Genomic DNA, 21,854 nt, shown 5'->3' on the forward strand with positions numbered 1-21,854 from the left:
ACCGCTTGCTCCTGGTCGTCCGCCTAGCAACATAGACGACAGGGGGATACTGTTTTCCTATTGGTTGAGCTTGGCCAATCGCCGGCTTGCTTTGGATTGTTGCGTTGCTGGTCACTTGAGGCGAGTCCTCTTTTGCCTGCGACTTTTTCCGAGAGCGGAGTGGTGGTTGAGGATCGGGGCAGCATGGCTTTGTGCTCTGCGCCCTTCTTGCTTCTGGTGCTGCTGGGGGTCGCCCTCCGGGACAGCTGCGATGGTGAGTCCTTTTGTGGAGATTCCGGCCCCTTTTTCTTCCAGGGACTCTTTCTCTCCCCTCCGTCCAAAAGTTGATTCCCAGAAATAGAACCCTGCTTCGGTCCTCTTTCTAATCCGCTCCCCCTCCCACCTGTGGCCACTTTAAGATTCGGTCCCAAAGAGTTGAGGCCTGGAGGAGGGGACTCCGTTGCCTCTGCTCCCTCCCGCCCTCAGGAGAGCCCCTCTGAGGACAGGACAAGGTGGCCCCTCCAGAGGTCAGTCAAGTCTATCTGGGCGCCCCAAAGGCAGTTATTTCCTTCCCCCAAATGGGAGGTTGTCGGAAAGCAGCGTTTGCAGGTGAACAGGTCAGTTCACAAACTTCCTAGCTGCCCAACCCCTTCACCTGGATCCTCTTTCCTGCCTTCGGGTCCTCTTTCCTGTCTTGGGAAGGACTTTGGGGCTTTTGGTGCTGGGAGAACCTGACTGGTTTTTCTAATCGGATCCATGTCTTGGCAGATGCTGGTGCAGTGGAACGATCAGACTAAAGTTCTCCTGTGAATATTGGAGAGAAGGGCTTCTTAATAACCTTCCTCAAGATTCCTCCTTCCTGATTGTCACTTTCTCCTTATCCTTACCATCATTTGGTCCTAAAATGAAACCCAATATCCCCAAAGCTTTTGGGGAGATGAGGAGACAGGCAGAAATTTGCTTCCCAAAAGGTTCCTTCTTCCATTTCAGAAGCTCTCAACATGGTACAGTTTGCAAAATTAAAAAGGATCAGTGAGAGTTTCTGCACCGGAGACAAATTCCTTGTGTGTCCAATCACACTTGGGCAATAAAGAATTCTATTGTATTCTATTCAATACGAGACTGCCTTCTGCCACATGAATCCCAGCAACCGGTTAGGTCCCACAGAGTTGGCCTTCTCCGGGTCCCGTCGGCTAGACAATGTTGTATGGCGGGGCCCAGGGGAAGAGCCTTCTCTGTGGTGGCCCACTAAACCCTCATTGTGTATTGGACAAAATAAATAAAAATCAATCAATCTCCCCCTTCATTTTCTCTTCTTCCTTCTCCGTCTCCAGTTCTCTTCTTTTTTCCAGACCTGGTCCTCCATGCCCCATAGAGCACCAGGGTCCTTGACTGAAGCCCCCTAACTCTGCCCCTCTGGGTCCCTTCCAGGCGTCTCCTCCCACTCTCTGAAGTATTTCTACACCTCATTCTTGGAGCCCAGTCAGGGGCTGCCCAGCTTTGTCACTTTGGGTTGTGTGGACGATCAGGTCTTCGCTTACTATGACAGCAACAGCCGGAGGATGGAAACTCGAGTCTCCTGGATGGAGAAGGTGGGGAAGGAGGATCCCCAGTACTGGGACAGAGAGACCCAGAGACTACGTGGCGATGAGCAGTTGTCAAGAGATCGCCTGGAGTCTCTGAGGAATCTCTACAATCAGAGCGAAGGTGAGTGATGGGTTGGTTGGCTCCTCCAGCCCCATATTCCCCTGCCCAGGAACCAGAGGGGGGAAAAAGGGGGCGGGGTTCCCTTCAAGGGGAAAGGCTGCTTCCACACCTTTTAAAAAGTATTTTTTATATACAGTGGTACCTCTCTTTAAGAACTTAATTCAATCCGTGACCAGGTTCTCAAGTAGAAAAATTTGTAAGTAGAAGCAATTTTTCCCATAGGAATCCATGTAAAAGCAAATAATGCGTGCAAACCCATTAGGAAAGAAATAAAAGCTCGGAATTTGAGTGGGAGGAGGAGGAGGTGGAAGGAGAGGAGGAGAGTCGCTGCCGAAGGAAGAAGGGGAGGGGAACCAAAAAAATCCAAAACTTTAAGGCTTAAAAACAAAAAGAGGGACTCTGAGGCGGTGAGGAGGAGCATGCGCCTCCCATACACCCGGCACGAGGCTGCCTCCCATACACTGTGCCAGAGAAAAACCCACGGGGAATGGCAGGAAACTGGCCGGGCCTTCGTGCCGCTCTCAAATTTCCTGGGTAATTTTTCTGGGCTCGGGTTCTTTAAGTAGAAAATGGTTCTTGAGAAGAGGCAAAAAAATCTTGAACACCCGGTTCTTATCTAGAAAAGTTTTTAAGTAGAGGCGTTCTTAGATAGAGGTACCACTGTATGCCTCCATAGCTGACATTTTCTACCAATTGCAGTGGATGAAAACATGTTTACATTTAATCCATCTTCCTTTCTGAATGTTGATATTGATATAAACTGAGTTAAAAAGAGACTGAAATCTCCCCCCTCCTTTGAAAGTTGGAGGGTCTGATATTGGTGGACTATGTTAACAAATAGCAGTAAGTCACATAGAGCAAGATTGATGGTCATAGGGATCCCTGCAAGCTTTTATGTGGATCAGTCAGAACATCTTGGAGACCGCAAGATTCTCAGTCCCTCTTTGCAGCCGCAGATCCAGGCTCCTGTTCCCTCTCTGGGATCCCTTCCTTTCCCCCCAGAGGAACAGCAGAGAGAAAGATGGAAGGATCTCCATCCCTCTGTTTCTTTTTCCACTCCTCCTTCTCTCCGTCTCCCTTGGGATCCTCTGCTGCCTTTTCCAGATTCCCTTTTCCTGGGAAGGTTCAGGGACTCCGTCCTGGGGGGAGGGGAATGCAGAGAGGGAAGGGGAGGGAGGGGGGAAGGGAGGTTAGTGGTGGGGGCTTCCTTTCCCTTGAACTCTGTGGAGGAAATGGGGGGGTCAGTGCCTCTGTCAAAGTCCCTGCAAGAAGAGGGGCAGCTCTGTCTATCTTCAGGACTACGGAAACCATCCTCCTGTTTGTCTTTCAGGTCTTCACACATGGCAGAGGATGTATGGCTGTGAGCTCCGGAGAGACGGGAGCAAAGGAGGGTTTGAGCAGTTTGGTTACAATGGGAGGACCTTCATCACTTTCGACAAGGAGATCCTCAGTTGGGTGGCTTCTGACCCCCAGGCCCAGATCACCCAGAGGAAATGGGACGCAATTCCAGGATATAATCGGAGAAGGAAGCTCTACCTGGAGGAGGAATGCATTGAGTGGCTGGAGAAGTACCTGTCCTATGGGAATGAGACGCTGCTGAGGACAGGTGAGCATCTGAATGGAGACTGGACTTTCCTCCTTTATGGCTGGATCTCTTGGACACATTCAGCCCCTTTGAGTCCCTGTTCTACAGCCTGTTTTCTCCCTGGTGGGAATCCCCCCCCCCCCTTCCAGCCTCTCTCCAGGACACGGGAAGCCCTGATTGGTTCTCTCTACCAGGCAGCCATTCAGTGGACCAGGAAATGAGCCTCTGCCTGGCAGGTGTCTGGGTGGGTCAGGCAGGAAAAGCCCTTGAGGGTGTCCTCTTCACTGCCCATAAGGAGGGAACCATTTGGGGCCATTCAGTGAAACCCCCATTAGCCAAACTGTAATCAAGAATGGTGAGCACCTTTAATTTCCCCGCATTAACTCTGCTTCTGCCCACATCCCATAGGGGGCTCTCTCCCTGCCTTGCACTTGATGGTGCCCCCCCGACCCCCACCACTAGAGGGCTCCACTTCTATCATTAAGAAGACATTATCTGTACCCCATCATGGGCCAAAAGGGCCATGGATGAAGGGTTCATTTCTTTCCAAAGTTTCTGTGGATCTTCCTCTTAAACCTCAAACAGGTTCCCACAATTCTCAGTGAGCCTTTCCCACCCCTCCCCCCTCAGCCTACCCTTTCCCCCCTGGGGTCCTTGATCCCTCCAGGATCAACTGCATGAGATTAGGATCAATGGGAGAATCCCCCCTCTGATGATTTCCAAAAACCCATCCTCTCTCTCTTCCATTGGTATCATTCTCTCTCTGCCCTCCCACCCTTTTCAGAGACAAAATCTCTTTTCAAAATTGATCAGTGTGAGATTCCCTTTGATCTCTCTTCCCCTTAAAATTGGGGTTGTGTCCCTTGGAAAGAGGCCTGGAGCAGCCTCAGATTCAGGGGAGCAGAAGAGGATGGAGAAAGTAGAGAGAATCTTCTGTGTTGTGGCTGTTTTGAGAGGGAACCTAAGAGACCATCTCCACTCTCCCTCCCCTGAAGGGAGCAGCCCAAGATCAGCCAGAGTTCAAAGCAGACAGAGAGGAATTTCCTTGGACCCTCAATTTGCTGCCGGAGGTTTTTCAGGCTGAGTCCCTGGGAAGGACCCAAAATCAGGAGTTCTTGTGGTTGAGCGTTTTCCAGATTTGGAGCATTTCCCAAAACCCCTTGAGATGCTTCAGGTGTGGAGGGGGAAATAGGGGGAGAGTTTCCTGCCCCTCATTTTCTCACCCACCTTTCAGTCTCTGGAGGGGCTCAGAGTCAATTCCGGTGTTTCCGCAGAGCCTCCAGTGGTGACGATGAGCAGCAGGACGGAGGTGGAGGATGGGATGGAGACGCACGTCTGCCGGGTCCACGGCTTCTACCCCAGGGAGATCGATGCCTACTGGACCAGGGACGGGGAGGTCTGGCTGCAGGACACCTTCCATGGGTTTCTGACCCCCAACGCAGATGGGACCTACCACTACTGGATCAGCATCCAGATCGACCCCAAAGAGAGGGGCCGCTATCGGTGCCACGTGGAGCATGACGGCCTGCAGGATCCTCTGGACTTGGAGCTGAAGGGTGAGAGGCTGCAGGGAGGGAAAGGCTGGGCTCTTTGGCAGCCTGGAGGGGGGTGGGAGAGAAATATGACCCCAGGTGTGTCCAGATGTGAACATACCTGAGCTTTAATCCATTGGTTTTTCCAGTGTTTGAGGTTGGTGAAGCTGCAGGGACCAGACCCTAGAAGTGACTTCAGGGGATAGAAAGGAAACTATAGAATCCCATCACAATACTTGGCTGATCCTGATGAAATGCCCTTAGATCCTCTCTTAGGCCTCCCCTGGTTCTTCCTCCCAGCAGAAAAGCAGCAGTTACACTGAGCACCAGAAATAGATTTGCTTTTGTTTATAATTCCTAAAGTAGAAGAATCAGGAGGAATCTGAAGGCAAATTCTGATTAAAATTGATGAATTGCATCTGACTTCAGGAAATGCAGAGAGTGGCTGGACTGGGGCATCAGGAGTCAGAAAAGAGGCTCCCAAGTCTGAGTTTTTCCCCATCAGAGACTAACAGGGATTCCTGCTTTCAAGGGCAAAAGGTCACTAAGAAAGAAGTTGCACGTTATTTTATGCTATGATTTGTGAATTTGCAATGCTGAGCATAAAACCCGAGGAAAAAGCCCTCTCTCAAAGAACTCTGCATATGCTGAGAAACAGGGGTGGGCTGCTGCCCGGACGGGTGGGTGGGTGTGGAATGCAGTGGGGTATCAAAAATGGAGTTCCACCTCAGAGCACCCCATTTGCACCAAAAAATGTTGAAAGAAAATGCACGGTGTCCTGTTTGGGTGTTTAAAAACCCCAAAGCCGTTGATTCTGCTACAAACAAAAGTGTTTAGGAAAAGCATAGGGAGATAAGATCTGGAATTAATACTATGTGATCTGGGTTACTGCCTTTCCCTCCTTTCTGAATGGCTATAGTATTCTCTAGAACGGAGGTCTTCATAGCTGGCTGGAGAATTCTGGCAGTTGAAATTCACAAGTCTTAAAGTTTCCAAGTTTGGGGACCTCTGCTCTAGAAAATAAAATGAGTAATGCTTGAAACCTAATGCAAGCCACTCCTACCCAGTCACATGACCTATCAAGCCACATCCACAAAATAAGCCACACCCACACTGTGGTAGTAAAAATGTTGGTAGCCCTTCACTGTCACCCAAGCAAGGTAAAGCCAAGCGGGCCGCTTGTAGCGTGGCTCGGCGGGCGGTGGTGGGGAAGCTGCTGTGACAGGCCTGGGGGTGGGGAACGGCGAGCGGGGTAGCAGAATATACCTGTATACTAGTTCACAATGCTTTCAAGCGCACCCGAAGCAGTTGAAAATGTCAGCCTAACAATCTGGCTCCTCATTTTACCGACCTCGGAAGGAATTGACTTTGAGCAGTTCAGGATTGAACTCCTGGCTGTGGGCAGAATTAGCCTGCAATGCTGCATTCTAACCACTGGGCCTCTATGGCTCGAGTTATAGGGTTGCACTCTTTGCTTTTTCTCCCTCTTCCATCATCTCCCCCTTCGTTTTCTCTTCTTCCTTCTCCGTCTCCAGTTCTCTTCTTTTTCCCAGACCTGGTCTTCCATGCCCCATAGAGCACCAGGGTCCTTGACTGAAGCCCCCTAACTCTGCCCCTCTGGCTCCCTTCCAGGCGCCTCCTCCCACTCCCTAAAATATTTCTACACCACCATATCGGAGCCCAGTCAGGGGCTGCCCCACTTTGTCCTTGTGGGGTTTGTGGATGGTCAGGTCTTTGTTCACTACGACAGCAACAGCCGGAGGTTGGAGCCTCGAGTCTCCTGGATGGAGAAAGTGGGGAAGGAGGATCCCCAGTACTGGGACAGAGAGACCTACAGACTACGTGGCAATGAGGAGTTGGCCAGAGATCGCCTGGAGTCTCTGAGGAGTCGCTACAATCAGAGCGAAGGTGAGTGATGGGTTGGGTGGCTCCTCCAGCCCCATATTCCCCTCCCCAGGAACCAGAGGGGGGAGAAAGGGGGGGGTCCCTTCAAGGGGAAAGGCTGCTTCCAAACCTTTTAAAAAGTCTTTTTTACATATTTATTCTTTTAGTAAAATCCATCTAAGATTGTCCTTGCCTCCATAGCTGACATTTTCTACCTGGGCATTTGCCCAGGTTCGCCTGGTGCACCAGTTGCGGCCCTATTTGGACAGGCCTAAATTGGCTGCTGATCAGTTTCCGGTCACAATTCAAAGTGTTGGTTATGACCTTTAAAGCCCTACATGGCATTAGGCCAGAGTACCTCCTAAACCGCCTGCTACCGCACGAATCCCAGCGACTGATAAGGTCCCACAGAGTTGGCCTTCTCCGGGTCCCGTCGACTAAACAATGTCTTTCCCTTGAACTCTAGGGAGGAAATGGAAGTGTCAGTACCTGTGTCAAAGTCACTGCAAGAAGAGGGGCAGTTGAACACTTCCAGTGGTAGCAACTGCGCTGGGAGGCTGGGGACTGAGCTCCGTCCCCAGACCTCCGTTTTTGCCCTGGTGGTCGCATCCCCAGCGATCGGATCAGATCCGGAGAGTCTGATCTAGAACAGGGGGTCTCCGAACATAAGGGGGGCAATGTTCCCTCTAATTTTTTTTCGGTGTGGGCGGAAAAGTATAGTGTCTGAGTGGCAGTCCCCTTGGGACTGGGTGGCATAGAATAAATAAATAAATATCCCTTCTTTTTTATTAAGAGAAATTAATAATTAAAAAAAAACCAAAACCCATTACTATTAAAACTAAAACAACCAGCAAAACCAAAAACATAACTAATAATAAAAACAGGTGAGGGCTGGGGTTTTTCTCTCTCTGTTATTATTTAAGTGCTTTTACCATATGATTTAAATCAAGAGTCACTTCTCTCTCTGTTTCTCTCTCTTTCCTATCATTCTCTGCCTCAATCATTTTCTCATTTCTCTTTTTTTCTCCCCTTTTTTTCTATCATTTCTCTCTCTCTCTCTCTCTTCCTTCCACTCTTCTCTCTCTCTCTTGCTTTCTCTGTCTCTCTCTTGCTTTCTTCCTCTCTCTCACTCTCTTCCTTCCTCTCTCTCTCTTGTTTTCTTTCTCTTTCTCTCTCCCCCTCTTGCTCTCTCTCTCTCTTTTTCTCACTTTCTCTGTTGTTTTCTTTCTCTCTCTTGCTTTCTCTCTCTCTCACTCTTTCTCTCTTGTTTTCTTTCTCTCACTCTTTCTCTCTCTTCCTCTCTCTCTCTTGCTATCTCTTTCTCTTCCCCTCTTTCTCTCTCTCTCTCTTTCTCACTTTCTCTCTATCTTGCTCTATCTGTTGCTCTCACTCTCGTTCTCTCTCCGTTCTCACAGCGGAGGCCGGCGAAGGTGATTTTCAATGTCAGGCACGCGGGTGGGTGCGCATGCTCTCCATCTCCCGGCCAGCCCTCCCGGAACATTCAAAATAAGAAAAACCTTCGCCGGTGAAGGTTTTTCTTATTTTTAATGTTCTGAGCGGGCTGGCAAGGGGATGGGGAGTGTGCGCACCCGCACACCCAACATTGAAAATCACCTTTGCCGCCCTCCGCTGTGAGAACGCCTGCCCCACCTCTCCTGCAGCCCCCTCGGTGATAGCCCAGGACGAAAGTGCTCTCGGCGAAGGGACTGCGAGAGGGGCGTGTGTTCCCGCTCCGGGAGGAGCCGCGCCCCAAGGCGGGAAGCGGAGGAGGGAGGTGAAAGAGAAGCAGATTGGGCAGGTGGTCGAGGGCAGCGGCGAGAAGCAAGGGGCGCGAGGGTGCTGGAGGCGTGGGGGGGCGGCCGCGGCTCCTTGAGCGCCCTTGGAAAAGGTTTTGTGTGTGGGTGTTTTGGGATGCGCGCACGCAGACATGCGCAGCTTAGAGGGAACAGAGCCAGGGGTATCCGCCACTACCCCGAAGGTAAAGGATTGCCCCGCAGTGCCAGGAGCAAAGATCCGGGCCCTGGCAATATCCTTCGCCCGGCCATAGTGGCACCTCCACAAGAGAGGAAGGAAAAACAACAACAAAGAAGTCTTACAGAGTGCTTAGATCAATGGAGAGGAAAGAAAGTAAAGCGATTAATATTCCTACAAGTTTAATTAATACAGAAATAAATATATCTAATTAAGGCGAAGAAGAAAGAAAGAAGTTATAGCAATTTGCCAGTGTGAGTGGATTTTAAAATAAGCCAGAACAGCTTCAGCTCACACAATTACAGAGACCATTTTAGAGTGTAAGATCGAATTTATTCCAAATTCATCCCACGACTTTATTCCTGGAAGGTATTGTTAAATATATCAGAACCGAGGGGATAAGGATTGTATTGAACTGAACTTTATTTCTGCAAACAAAGAGAATTAACCAAACTTAAAGCTATTGGTTCCCTTGCCTCTTGTGTGGAATCTACACGGTGACTGCATTAGCAGCAGCAGCAGGAAAATATTACACAAGATGGAGGTTTAATATTCTATGAAGACAAAGGATTTAATGAAGACAAAGGACTAGACACGTTTCAGTACACTTGGATTTTCTAAGGATTTATTTGGATTTGCTAAAGATTTTTCATTTTCTTTCTTTTTGGATTTATGATGAGACCACATTTGGAGTACTGTGTTCAGTTCTGGAAACCTCACGTACAAAAAGATATTGACAAAATTGAACGGGTCCAAAGACGGGCTACAAGAATGGTGGAAGGTCTTAAGCATAAAACGTATCAGGAAAGACTTAATGAACTCAATCTGTATAGTCTGGAGGACAGAAGGAAAAGGGGGGACATGATCGAAACATTTAAATATGTTAAAGGGTTAAATAAGGTCCAGGAGGGAAGTGTTTTTATTCGGAAAGTGAACACAAGAACAAGGGGACACAATTTGAAGCTAGTTGGGGGAAAGATCAAAAGCAACATGAGAAAATATTATTTTACTGAAAGAGTAGTAGATCCTTGGAACAAACTTCCAGCAGACGTGGTGGATAAATCCACAGTAACTGAATTTAAACATGCCTGGGATAAACATATATCCATCCTAAGATAAAATACAGAAAATAGTATAAGGGCAGACTAGATGGACCATGAGGTCTTTTTCTGCCGTCAGTCTTCTATGTTTCTATTAAAGTATAAGGACTAAAATATTTTAAGGTACTTTCAGTTTAGATTGTGGTTTATATTGTTTTTGAAGAAATTTCTTGACCCTGATTAGAATTTCATTTGGACATTATATGGATTTTACTTTTGGACTATAATCTGGATTATTTGGACTACAATCAATTGGTTTAAATGGTGTTTTGCAATTGGGCAACAAGGATTGTTTAACTATTTTGACATTGGACTTTAGACATTATATGGACTTTGGACATTGATTTATTTTCAAATAACAACAAGATTGAGTTGCCTTATTTCATCTACCAGAAGAAGAAGACAGGACTACTTTGGATACTATTGAAAACTGGATTTAAGTATTCTTTTTTTTAAAATCAATGTGGTAGAAATCTTTTTAACTAACTCTATTTAAAACACAAATGAATTGTTAGGTTTTTTTCTCCTCCCTCTTACTTGGCAAGCCCCTGATCCTCTTCACAGTTTGCATTGTTGAAATGATTGAGAACAAAAAACTCAAACAGAACACTATTATGCAACCCAAAACTAGGTAATATTTTTACCAGTTTAGCAGACCAAAAAAAAACAGGTATTGCAGTTTACATTGATGAAATTATTGAGACCAAAGAACTCTATAGCGATCAAGGCAAAAATTTAATCTTGCAAGTAAAATTGGAAACAGGACCTCTCGTTATTATATCGATCTATGCGCCAAATAAAAATCAGAAACTATTTTACAAAAAATTACATGAAAAAATAATTGAGTTATCTATTGAAAATATGATTATAGTTGGAGATTTTAATGCTATGTCTAATAGCCAAATGGACTATTCAGTTAAAAAGAAAGAAAAGAAAAAGAAAACAATTTTACCAACAACATTTTGGAAAATGAGTTCAGAATTATTATCGGAAGACATCTGGCGTGAACGCCATCCTTCAAATAAACAATACACCTTTTATTCAAATCCTCATAAAATTTGGACTAGAATAGATATTGCATAGACCTCTACTTACATTTCTGAACATATTTCGAATGTTGAAATAGAAATTAATAATTGGGCAGACCATAACTGTAATTTTATAGAAAGGAAATAAAAAACAGAGTAATTGACAAATAAATATTTTATGAGACCCCCAATATATAGAATGGATAGAAAAAGAATTTAATTTTTTTTAAACTTAAATAAAAACACAGGTACTTCACCACAAAATCTGTGGGATACAATGAATCGTATATACGTGGCCTGACAATATCCTACAGGGCAAAAAGGAATAAAGAGAAAAAGAATCAGCTTCAACAATTAGAGGCAGAATTAAGAGACTTAGAAGCAGTATCACAAGGTAACCAAGATGATAATACGGCTAAAAGGAAAAGGGATCTAGTAAAACATAAAATAAATTTAATAGAACAAGAACAGTTAGCAGAAAAAATAAAATGTGCCAAACAGGAATACAGTGGTACCTCATGATATGAACCCCTCGCCATACGAACAACCCGAGATACGAACCCGGGGTTTGGATATTTTTTGCCTCTTCTTATGAACGTTTTCCATCTTACTAACCCACCCCCGCCGCCTGGCTGTCACGTTTTGAAACAGCCGAGGGGCTTCTCAGTGTCCTCCTGAACCCAAACGCCAAACCCAAACTTCCGGGTTCGGCGTTCGGGAGGCCGGCGAGACGCCCCCCGGCTGTTTCAAAAGACGACAGCTGGGCAGCGGGGCTTCTCGGCGGCCTCCCGAATGCCGAACCCGGATGTTCGGCAAAAGTTCAGGTTCAGGAGACTGCTGAGAAGCCCCGCCGCCCGGCTGTCACTTTTTGAAACAGCCAGGGGGCTTCCCAGCGTCCTCCTGAACTCCAACGCCAAACCCGAACTTCTGGGTTCGGTGTTCAGGAGGCCGCCGAGAAGCCCCCCGGCTGTTTCACAAGATGACAGCCGGGCGGTGGGGCTTCTCGGCGGCCTTCTGAATGCCGAACCCGGAAGTTTGGCAAACGTTCGGGTTTGGGTGGCCGCCGAGAAGCCCCGCCGCCCAGCTGTCACCTTTTGAAACAGCCGGGGGGCTTCTCGGTGGCCTCCCAAACGCCGAACCCGGAAGTTCGGCAAAGGTTCACGTTCGGGTGGCCGCTGAGAAGCCCCGCCGCCCGGCTGTCTCTTTTTGAAACAGCCGGGGGGCTTCCCAGCATCCTCCTGAACCCGAACGCCAAATCCGAACTTCCGGATTTGGCATTCGGGAGGCCACAGAGAAGCCCCCTGGCTGTTTCAAAAGGAGACAGCTGGGCGGCGGGGCTTCTCGGCGGCCACCTGAACCCGAACCTTTGCCGAACTTCCGGGTTCGGCATTGGGAGAATGCTGAGAAGCGCCCGGCTGTTTCAATTGAAACAGCCGGGCGCCGGCGTTTTTTGGTGGGTTTTTTTCGTTGCATACATTAATTTATTTATCATTGTTTCCTATGGGAAACAATGTTTCACCTTATGAACTTTTTGCCTTACGAACCTCCCCTGGGAACCAATTAGGTTCGTAAGACGAGGAATTACTGTACTTTGAACATGCAAATAAACCGGGACATTGGTTAGCATATAAATTAATGAACCAAAGAGAATCTGAAATAATAAAAAAAATAGAAGACAGTAGAGGTATACTTAGATATAGAATAGATGAGAAGAAGGAGATAGTGTTGGAATTTAATAAAAAATTATACCAAAAAGAAGACATAAGTGAATATAAGGCTTTTAATTTTTAAGTTCAATAGATTTACCAATAATAACAGAAGAACAACAACAAAAACTTAATGCACCATTTACAATGGTTGAATTACAAGAAGTACTCAAGAATAAAATAAATAAATAAAGCCACAGGTCCTGATGCTATACCGGCAAAATTTTATAAGTTAAATAATAATATACTTACAACAAATATGTTAGAGATCATTAATAATATAATTGCAGATGGTAAAATCCCTAAAACCTGGTCAGAAGCTCTAATAACCTTAATACACAAACATGGTACTGAGAAGAAAAAATCCAAAATTACAGACCAATCTCTTTATTAAATGTAGACTATAATTTTTTTGTTTCAGTATAGGCCTTTAGATTAAAAAATATTATGAATGGAATAATACATGAAGACCAAAACGGATTTTTACTGGACAGGCAGATTAAAAATAATTTGAGGACAATTATAAACACATAAGAATACTATGAACAGCATCCAGAAAAACAAATGGCATTAATATTCTTAGAGGCAAAAAAAAGCATTTGATAATGTTGATTGATCTTTTATGAAATTGCAATTGAACAAAATGAACTTTGGTACTAAATTTTTTAATATAATCGGTGCTATATATTCATATCAAATGGCTAAAATTATTTTGAATAATGACCAAACAGAAAAGTTTGAAATACAAAGAGGAGTTAGACAGGGTTGCCCCATTTCACCATTGCTATTTATCTTAACATTAGAAACTCTATTGATAAAAGTAAGAACAAATAAAAATATCAAAAATGTTCCCAAGCAAATCACCTAATTGTTAGAAATGTAAAACAGAAATAGGTACTTATTATCACATATGGTGGAATGGCTCAAAAGCAAAAAATTACTGGAACTTGGTAGAAAGATGGCTAAGAGAAATAACACAGCAAGAAATTAAGAAAACTCCAGAAATTTTTTTATTAGGCATTTCAAATAATAAATATAAAAAAGATATATATTATTTAATAGTCCATATATTAGTAGCCACTAGGATTGTTTTTGCCCAAAGATGGAAAGATACGGAGACACCGAAAGAAGAAGAAATACTTAGGAAAATTTTAGAATGTGCTGAGCTCGATATGATGACGAGACGGTTAAATAACCAAGAAGAATCGGAATTTTATAATATTTGGCAGATGGTATACATTTGGTGGGATAAAATAAAAAGTACACAAGGTTGTTGAAATATTAGCAAAAAAGTTAAATTTAATAGAAAAAGTAAGTTAGATTGTAATGTTTTATACTACAATGTAATATTTGTTTTTCTATTTGGATTTGGTTTAACTCATAATTAAGTTCTTTAGATACTTTAATATATTATTAGATGTGTTTTTACATAGCGAGTTGTAACAGATATTCTTATATAATCTGCATTGATCTAAACAATAATATGTTCTGCTGTATAATGAAGACTGCTATATTGAGTGGAGCGACTGTAGCTCCTTTTTATGTTATATGTTGTGTCTGTAATATTTATCTTTTGAAAAATAATAAAAACATTTGAAAAAAAGAAGAAGAAGAGGTGCAGCTTTGTGTATCTTCAGGACTATGGAAACCATCCTCCTGTTTGTCTTTCAGGTCTTCACACATGGCAGAGGATGTATGGCTGTGAGCTCCGGAGAGACGGGAGCACAGGAGGGTTTGAGCAGTTTGGTTACAATGGGAGGACCTTCATCACTTTCGACAAGGAGACCCTCAGTTGGGTGGCTTCCGACCCCCAGGCCCAGATCACCCAGAGGAAATGGGACGCAATTCCAGGATATAATCGGAGAAGGAAGCTCTACCTGGAGGAGGAATGCATTGAGTGGCTGGAGAAGTACCTGTCCTATGGGAATGAGATACTACTGAGGACACGTGAGCATCTGAATGCAGACTGGACTTTCCTCCTTTATGGCCGGATCTCTTGTACTCATTCAGCCCCTGGTCTACAGCCTGTTTTCTCCCTGGTGGGAATCCTCTCCCCCCCCCCCCCGCCTCCAGCCTCTCTCCAGAACATGGGAAGCCCTGATTGGTTCTCCCTACCAGGCAGCCATTCAATGGACCAGGAAATGCAGCCTCTGTCTGGCAGGTGTCTGGGTGGGTCAGGCAGGAAAAGCCCTTGAGGGTGTCCTCTTCACTGCCCACAATGAGGGAACCATTTGGGGCTATTCAATGAAATCCCCATTAGTCAAACTGTAATCAAGAATGGTGAGCACCTTTAATTTCCCCGCATTAACTCTGCTTCTGCCCACATCCCATAGGGGGCTCTCTCCCTGCCTTGCACATGATGGTGCACCTCCCACCCCCACCACTAGAGGGCTCCACTTCTATCATTAAGAAGACATTATCAGTACCCCCTCTTACTGATGATTTCCAAAAATCCCTCCCCACATGGGGAGAATCCTCTCTCTCTTCCATTGGTATCATTCTCTCTGCCCCCCCCCCTTTTCAGAGACAAAATCTCATTTCCAAATTGACCAGTGTGAGATTCCCTTTGATCTCTCTTCCCCTTAAAATTGGGGTTGTGTCCCTTGGAAAGAGGCCTGCAGCAGCCTCAGATTCAGGGGAGCAGAAGAGGAGGCAGAAAGTAGAGAGAATCTTCTGTGTTGTGGCTGTTTTGAGAGGGACCTTAAGAGACCATCTCCACTCTCCCTCCCCTGAAGGGAGCAGCCCAAGATCAGCCAGAGTTCAAAGCAGACAGAGAGGAATTTCCTTGGACCCTCAATTTGCTGCCGGAGGTTTTTCAGGCTGAGTCCCTGGGAAGGACTCAAAATCAGGAGTTCTTGTGGTTGAGCGTTTTCCAGATTGGGAGCATTTCCCAAAACCCCTTGAGATGCTTCAGGTGCGGAGGGGGAAATAGGGGGAGAGTTTCCTGCCCCTGATTTTCTCACCCACCTTTCAGTCTCTGGAGGGGCTCAGAGTCAATTCCGGTGTTTCCGCAGAGCCTCCAGTGGTGACGATGAGCAGCAGGACGGAGGTGGAGGATGGGATGGAGACGCACATCTGCCGGGTCCACGGCTTCTACCCAAGGGAGATCGATGTCACCTGGACGAGGGACGGGGAGGTCTGGCTGCAGGACACCTTCCGTGGCTCTATTGCCCCTAACGCGGATGGGACCTACTATTATTGGATCAGCATCCCGATCGACCCCAAAGAGAGGGGCCGCTATCGGTGCCACGTGGAGCACGACAGCCTGCAGGATCCTCTGGACTTGGAGCTGAAGGGTGAGAGGCTGCAGGGAGGGAAAGGCCGGGCACTTGGGCAGCCTGGAGGGGGTGGGAGAGAAATCTGACCCCAGGTGTGTCCAGATGTGAACATACCTGAGCTTTAATCCATTGGTTTTTCCGTTGTTTGAGGTTGGTGAAGCTGCAGGGACCAGACCCTAGAACTGACTTCATGGGTTAGAAAGGAAACTACAGAATCCTATCACAATACTTGGCCGATCCTGATGAAATGCCCTTAGATCCTCTCTTAGGCCTCCCCTGTTTTTTCTCCCATTAGAAAAGCAGCAGTTACACTGAGCACCAGAAATAGATTTGCTTTTGTTTATAATTCCTAAAGTAGAAGAATCAGGAGGAATCTGAAGGCAAATTCTGATTGAAATTGATGAACTGCAGCTGACTTCAGGAAATGCAGAGAGTGGCTGGACTGATGGACATCAGGAGTCAGAAAAGAGGCTCCCAAGTCTGAGTTTTTTCCCAGGAGAGACTAACAGGGATTCCTGCTTTCAAGGGCAAAAGGTCACTAAGAAAGAAGTTGCACGTTATTTTATGTTATGATATGTGAATTTGCAATGCTGAGCATAAAACCCGAGGAAAAAGCCCTCTCTCAAAGAACTCTGCATATGCTGAGAAACAGGGGTGGGCTGCTGCCTGGACGGGGTGGGTGGGGGGTGGAATGCAGTGGGGTAGCAAAAATGGAGTTCCACCTCAGAGCACCCCATTTGCACCAAAAGATGTTGAAAGAAAATGCACGGTGTCCTCTTTGGGTGTTTAAAAACCCCAAAGCCGTTGATTCTGCTACAAAGAAAAGTGTTTAGGAAAAGCATAAGGAGATAAGATCTGGAACTAATACTATGTGATCTGGGTTACTGCCTTTCCCTCCTTTCTGAATGGCTATAGTATTCTCTAGAATGGAGGTCTTCATAGCTGGTTGGAGAATTCTGGGAGTTGAAATTCACAAGTCTTAAAGTTTCCAAGTTTGGGGACCCCTGCTCTACAAAATAAAATGAGTAATGCTTGAAACCTAACGCAAGCCACTAGTGATGGACGAACCCAATGGTGTTCGGGTTCGGCAAGTTCGGACGAACGTCACAAAAAGTTCGGCCGAATCTGAACCCGAACGGTCCGTGGTGCCAAAGCTCCGCCCCTGGAATTCCATCGTTTTTTATTTTTACGGATTTTTTATTTTTACAGATTTTTTATTTTTAGTTATTTTTATTTTTACACGAAAAGACCTCCCTTTGAAGGAGCTGGGGAATCCCACAAAGAGATTCCGGGGGCGGAGCTTTGACGTCACGTGTACCGGCAGGTTGCTAAGGATGCCAAGGTGATCACTTCCTGGATTCTGGGGGTGGCACTAGAATAATGGAGGGAGGATAGAATCCAGGAAGTGATTACCTTGGCGTCCTTAGCAACCTGCCGGTATATGTGACGTCAAAGCTCCGCTCCCGGAATCTCTTCGTGGGATCCCCCAGCTCCTTTTGTGCCTCCCGACCGGCCGACAGTTCCCCAGTATTTGCCTTCCTCTGCCGCCACTGGCGCCCTGCTCCTCCTACTCTTCTCAGCAGATGACAGCCGGGTGGTGGCTTTCGCAGTGTTCGGCATGAACGCCGAATCAAAGCATGATTTTTTAAAAAAATTCGGGTTTGGCATGCCGAACACCACAAAATTCGGTATGGACCTCAATTGTGCAGGTTCGGTTTGCCCAACACTATAAGCCACTCCTATCCAGTCACATGACCTATCAAGCCACATCCACAAAATAAGCCACACCTGCAGTGTGGTAGTAAAAATTTTGGTAGCCCTTCACTGTCACCGGATCAAGGTAAGGTCAGGCAGGCCACTTGCAGCGCGCCTCAGTGGGTGGTGGTGGGGAAGCTGCTGTGAGAGGCCTGGGGGGGCAAACGGCGGTGAGCGGGTAGCGGCGTGGCAGAGCAGGAAGGGGGGAGCGGGCAGGGGTTGAATGGTGGTGAGCGGGCGGTGGCATGGCAGAATGGACAGTGTGTGGGGGAGTCTTCGGAGAGGAGCGGTATACAAGTCTAAAAATTATTATTATTATTATTATTATTATTATTATTATTATTATTATTATTATTATTATTATATCAATACAACAGCAAACGAGTTCACTATGCTGGATTTCGTATTTCATCACCAGTCGGGCACTTCCCAAGCACCTAGGACTGCGTGATGTAGCGGTGAATTATGTGAATTTTGCCGATCCCAGTAAAGTGGCCTTTTCCAATTGACAGATAGAGATTTTGTCAATTCTGATGGTTTTCAAATGTCCGCTGAGATCCTTTGGCACTGCGCCCTGCGTGCCAAGTACCACTGGGACCACTTTCACTGGCTTATGCCAGAGTCGTTGCAGCTCGATTTTTAGATCTTCGTATTTCAGTAATTTATCTCCTCAATTCTGCTGTCCCCTGGGATTGCGATGTTGATGATCCATACTTTCTTTTTCTCCACAATCAGGATGTCTGGTGTGTTATGCTTCAGAATTCGGTCAGTCTGAAGTTGGAAGTCCCACAGTAGTTTTGCTTGCTCATTTTCGACCACTTTTTCAGGCTTATGATCCCACCAGTTCTTTGCCACTGGTAAATGGTAGTTCTGGCACAAGTTCCAGTAGATCATCTGTGCCACAGCATCATGTCTATGCTTGTAGTCAGTCTGTGTGATCTTTTTGCAGCAGCTGAGTGTGATCGATTGTTTCATCTGTTTCTTTACAGAGTCTGCACTTTGGATTGTCTGTTGATTTTTCAATTCTGGCTTTGACAGCATTTGTTCTAATGGCCTGTTCTTGTGCCGCCAGTATTAGTGCTTCTGTCTCCTTTTTGAGTGTTCCACTTGTAAGCCATGACCAGGTCTTTTCTTTATCCACTTTGCCTTCAATCTTCTCCAAGAACTGGCCATGCAATGCTTTGTTCCGCCAACTGTCCATATGACATCGAGTTACAGTTTTTCTGTACTGGTCCTTAGTTTGCTTCACCTTGAGAAGCTTCCTATTATTGACCTCCATCAACGCTGACTCTTTGCTCTCCTTCACATAGTCAGCTAATGCATGCTTCTCTTCTTCCACTGTCTGCTTCACTTGCAAAAGTCCTCTGCCGCCTATTTTCCTTGATAAATGCAGCCTGTCAACGTCACTGCGGGGTGTAGTGCATGATGGATCGTCATTAATTTTCTAGTTTTCCTGTCCAGGTTTTCCAGCTCTGCTTGAGTCCAGTTCACTATGCCAATATTATTATTATTATTATTATTATTATTATTATTATTATTATTATTATCTGCAATGATAGGCGCGGGTGGGGCGAACGGCAGTGGGCAGTGGCGAGCGACCACTTACCTTGTTTTTGCCTATTTCCGGGGGGGAAATGGAAATCTGTAGGGCTGTGTTCCGGTAGGACCGGGAATGGTACCCCCCCCTGCTTATTGCCAAAGCCTTTATTATTGTATCCTTATTTTCAATCTTACATTCAAATTTATCTTAGATGTATATCCCTTATTAGTGCTGCCTCCCTGTTATTCTCGTCACCTGGGTTAATAGTATTACAGTACTTCTAACCTCCCCCCCTGTTTAAAATCCTTACTCAGTCTCTTTTTCTAATTCAATTTCTTGTCTAACAACCCTTAGAATTTTTTCCCATATAGTATTGTTTTAAATGTTCAACATGGCAGTTTATTGAATTATACTGTGAGCTGCCTAGAGTCCCCTTAATGGGCTATTTGGGGTGGAAGCTTAATTAATAAATTTATTAATAAATTAATAAAAATCCTGATGTCCTCTGCGAAGTTTGTGAAGCTGAAGAGGTTTAGTGATGAAGAGAGAGATTTGTCCTCCTCACAGGAAAAAGTAATTGATTCATTCTGTGTCTTTCTCTCCAATCCAGGGGCAACCAGGCCGTTTAGCAGCCCCCCCCCTTGCAGGTGAGTGGAATCGTGGGGGCCGTGAGGGGGGAGGGGGAGGAAGGGAGGGGAGGGCTTTGGAGTCCAAGGACCAAGTGAAGGGTGAAGATACTTTGGAAGTCCCTCTTGTCTCTCCTATTCATCTCAAATACTGGGAGGGAAGGGATTTGGGGGAGAAGGTTCCAGGGAGGGGTCTTCCTGTCCCCCAAACTCTGATCCTCCGGCAGTTCTCAGGCTCTGTGAATGTCTTGATCCAACTCCAAACTTGACTGTAAAAAATATGATTTCAACAATCGAGTTATCGAAGCGTGGAACTCATTGCCGGACTCAATTGTGTCCACCCCTAACCCCCAACACTTCTCCCTTAGACTCTCCACGATTGACCTCTCCAGGTTCCTAAGAGGTCAGTAAGGGGCGTGCATAAGTGCACTAGTGTGCCTTTCGTCCCCTGTCCAATTGTCTTTCCTTTCTTTCATCTATCATATATATTCTCTTCCTTTCATATATCCTCTCCTCTAAGTTCACTTTACCCTTATATATATTACTACATGTCTATTTTTCTTCCTATGTACAGTGGTACCTCATCTTACGAATGCTTCTTCTAACAAACTTTTCAAGATACGAACCCGGTGTTTAAGATTTTTTTGCCTCTTCTTCCGAACTATTTTCACCTTACGAACCCAAGCAGCTGCTGCTGGGATGAAGGGGTTTCTTTTTTTCCCCTTTTTTGAAGAAAGAAAAGGGAGGGGCTGCTTGGAGTAGGAAACATTTTGCAGAGAACAACGTGCTTGCAAAGGAACTGAAAGGGTGTCTTTTTAAGAAAGAAAAGGGAGGAGGGAGGGGCAGCTTGGGGGAGGAAAATTTTTGCCGAGAACAACGTGCTTGGTGTCTTTTGAAGAAAGAAAAGGGAGGGGCGCCCCCCTTGCCTTTCTTCCTTCCCACTCACCCTTTAGCCTAGCCTTGCTTCTTCTACTCGCCCCCTTTAGCTGCTCTCCCTGCCCTCTGTTCGCCTCCCTTCTAAAGTTTGGGATTTTCCTGAAGGATTTGCACGCATTATTTGCTTTTACATTGATTCCTATGGGAAACATTGTTTAATCTTACGAACTTTTCACCTTACGAACCTCCTCCTGGAACCAATTAATTTCGTATGATGAGGTACCACTGTATTTGTGTATTGGACAAATGAATACATAAAATAAAAATAAATAAACTAACCCTTGGATACTTTCTCCCTCCTCTTTGTAGTGGACACTAACAGCATAAAGAGTGAGGAATGAAGATGGATCTGCTTTTTCCTGAATTCGACCGGACTCTTAGGAGACCCTTCCTGCATGCTGGGACCAAGAAAGATTTTTTGGGTCTTTCATCATTGAATCAGTAATCTCTTTTTATAGCAATAGCATTTAGACTTATATACCGCTTCACAGTGCCTTACAGCCCTCTCTACCCATTTTAAAGAGAGTAAGTGTATTGACCCCAACAATCTGGGTCCTCATTTTACCCATCTGGGAAGGATGGAAGGCTGAATCAACCTTGTGCCTACTGAGATCCGATCTGCAAATTGATGGCAGCTGGTGATCAGCAGAAGTAGCTTGCACTTTTAACCACTGCATCACCGAGGATCTTTTATTATAATTGAGGAGCAGAGGAGAAATGAATACATTACATGCCACTGAAGCTGACTTGTAGATCTGAAGGTCAGAGGTTCAAATCTCATCACCGGCTCAAGGTTGACTCAGCCTTCCATCCTTCCGAGGTGGGTAAAATGAGGACCCGGATTGTGGGGGCAATAGTCTAGCTCTGTTAAAAAAAAGTGCTATTGTTAACATGTTGTAAGCTGCCCTGAGTCTAAGGAGAAGGGCGGCATAAAAATTGAATGAATAAATAAATAAATAAATAAATAAATAAATAAATAAATAAATAAATAAATGTTACTAATTGTTGGATCAAAAGATTTCAAATTGGCTTCAAAGACAGCGTGGTTATTGTGTGAATGAATATTTTAAATTAGAATTTTAAGAATCCTTTTGTTTTAGCATATTAATTGGACAAACTATTGTTATGTATTTTGGTATATGTTGTGAGCCGCTCCGAGTCCACGGAGAGGGGCAGCACACAAGTCCAATTAAATAAATAGTTACCGTAGATTGCGTAACCCCATTA

The 21,854-nt window shown here is 45.5% G+C and overlaps 1 protein-coding gene across 1 annotated transcript; it reads left to right on the top strand.

Moving 5' to 3' along the window:
* Positions 1-136: 136 nt before the first annotated feature.
* On the top strand, positions 137-21,652 carry LOC139159760 (patr class I histocompatibility antigen, B-1 alpha chain-like). Its single transcript, XM_070737133.1, has 9 exons — positions 137-253; positions 1,411-1,686; positions 3,017-3,292; positions 4,546-4,827; positions 6,436-6,711; positions 14,164-14,439; positions 15,507-15,788; positions 19,676-19,712; positions 20,937-21,652. Exons 1-9 carry the CDS (start codon positions 184-186, stop codon positions 20,944-20,946), a joined length of 1,785 nt encoding a protein of 594 aa, XP_070593234.1. The 5' UTR covers positions 137-183; the 3' UTR covers positions 20,947-21,652.
* The last annotated feature ends 202 nt before the right edge of the window (positions 21,653-21,854 follow it).

This window comes from Erythrolamprus reginae, chromosome 2 (assembly GCF_031021105.1).
Source record: "Erythrolamprus reginae isolate rEryReg1 chromosome 2, rEryReg1.hap1, whole genome shotgun sequence".
NCBI lineage: Eukaryota > Metazoa > Chordata > Lepidosauria > Squamata > Dipsadidae > Erythrolamprus > Erythrolamprus reginae.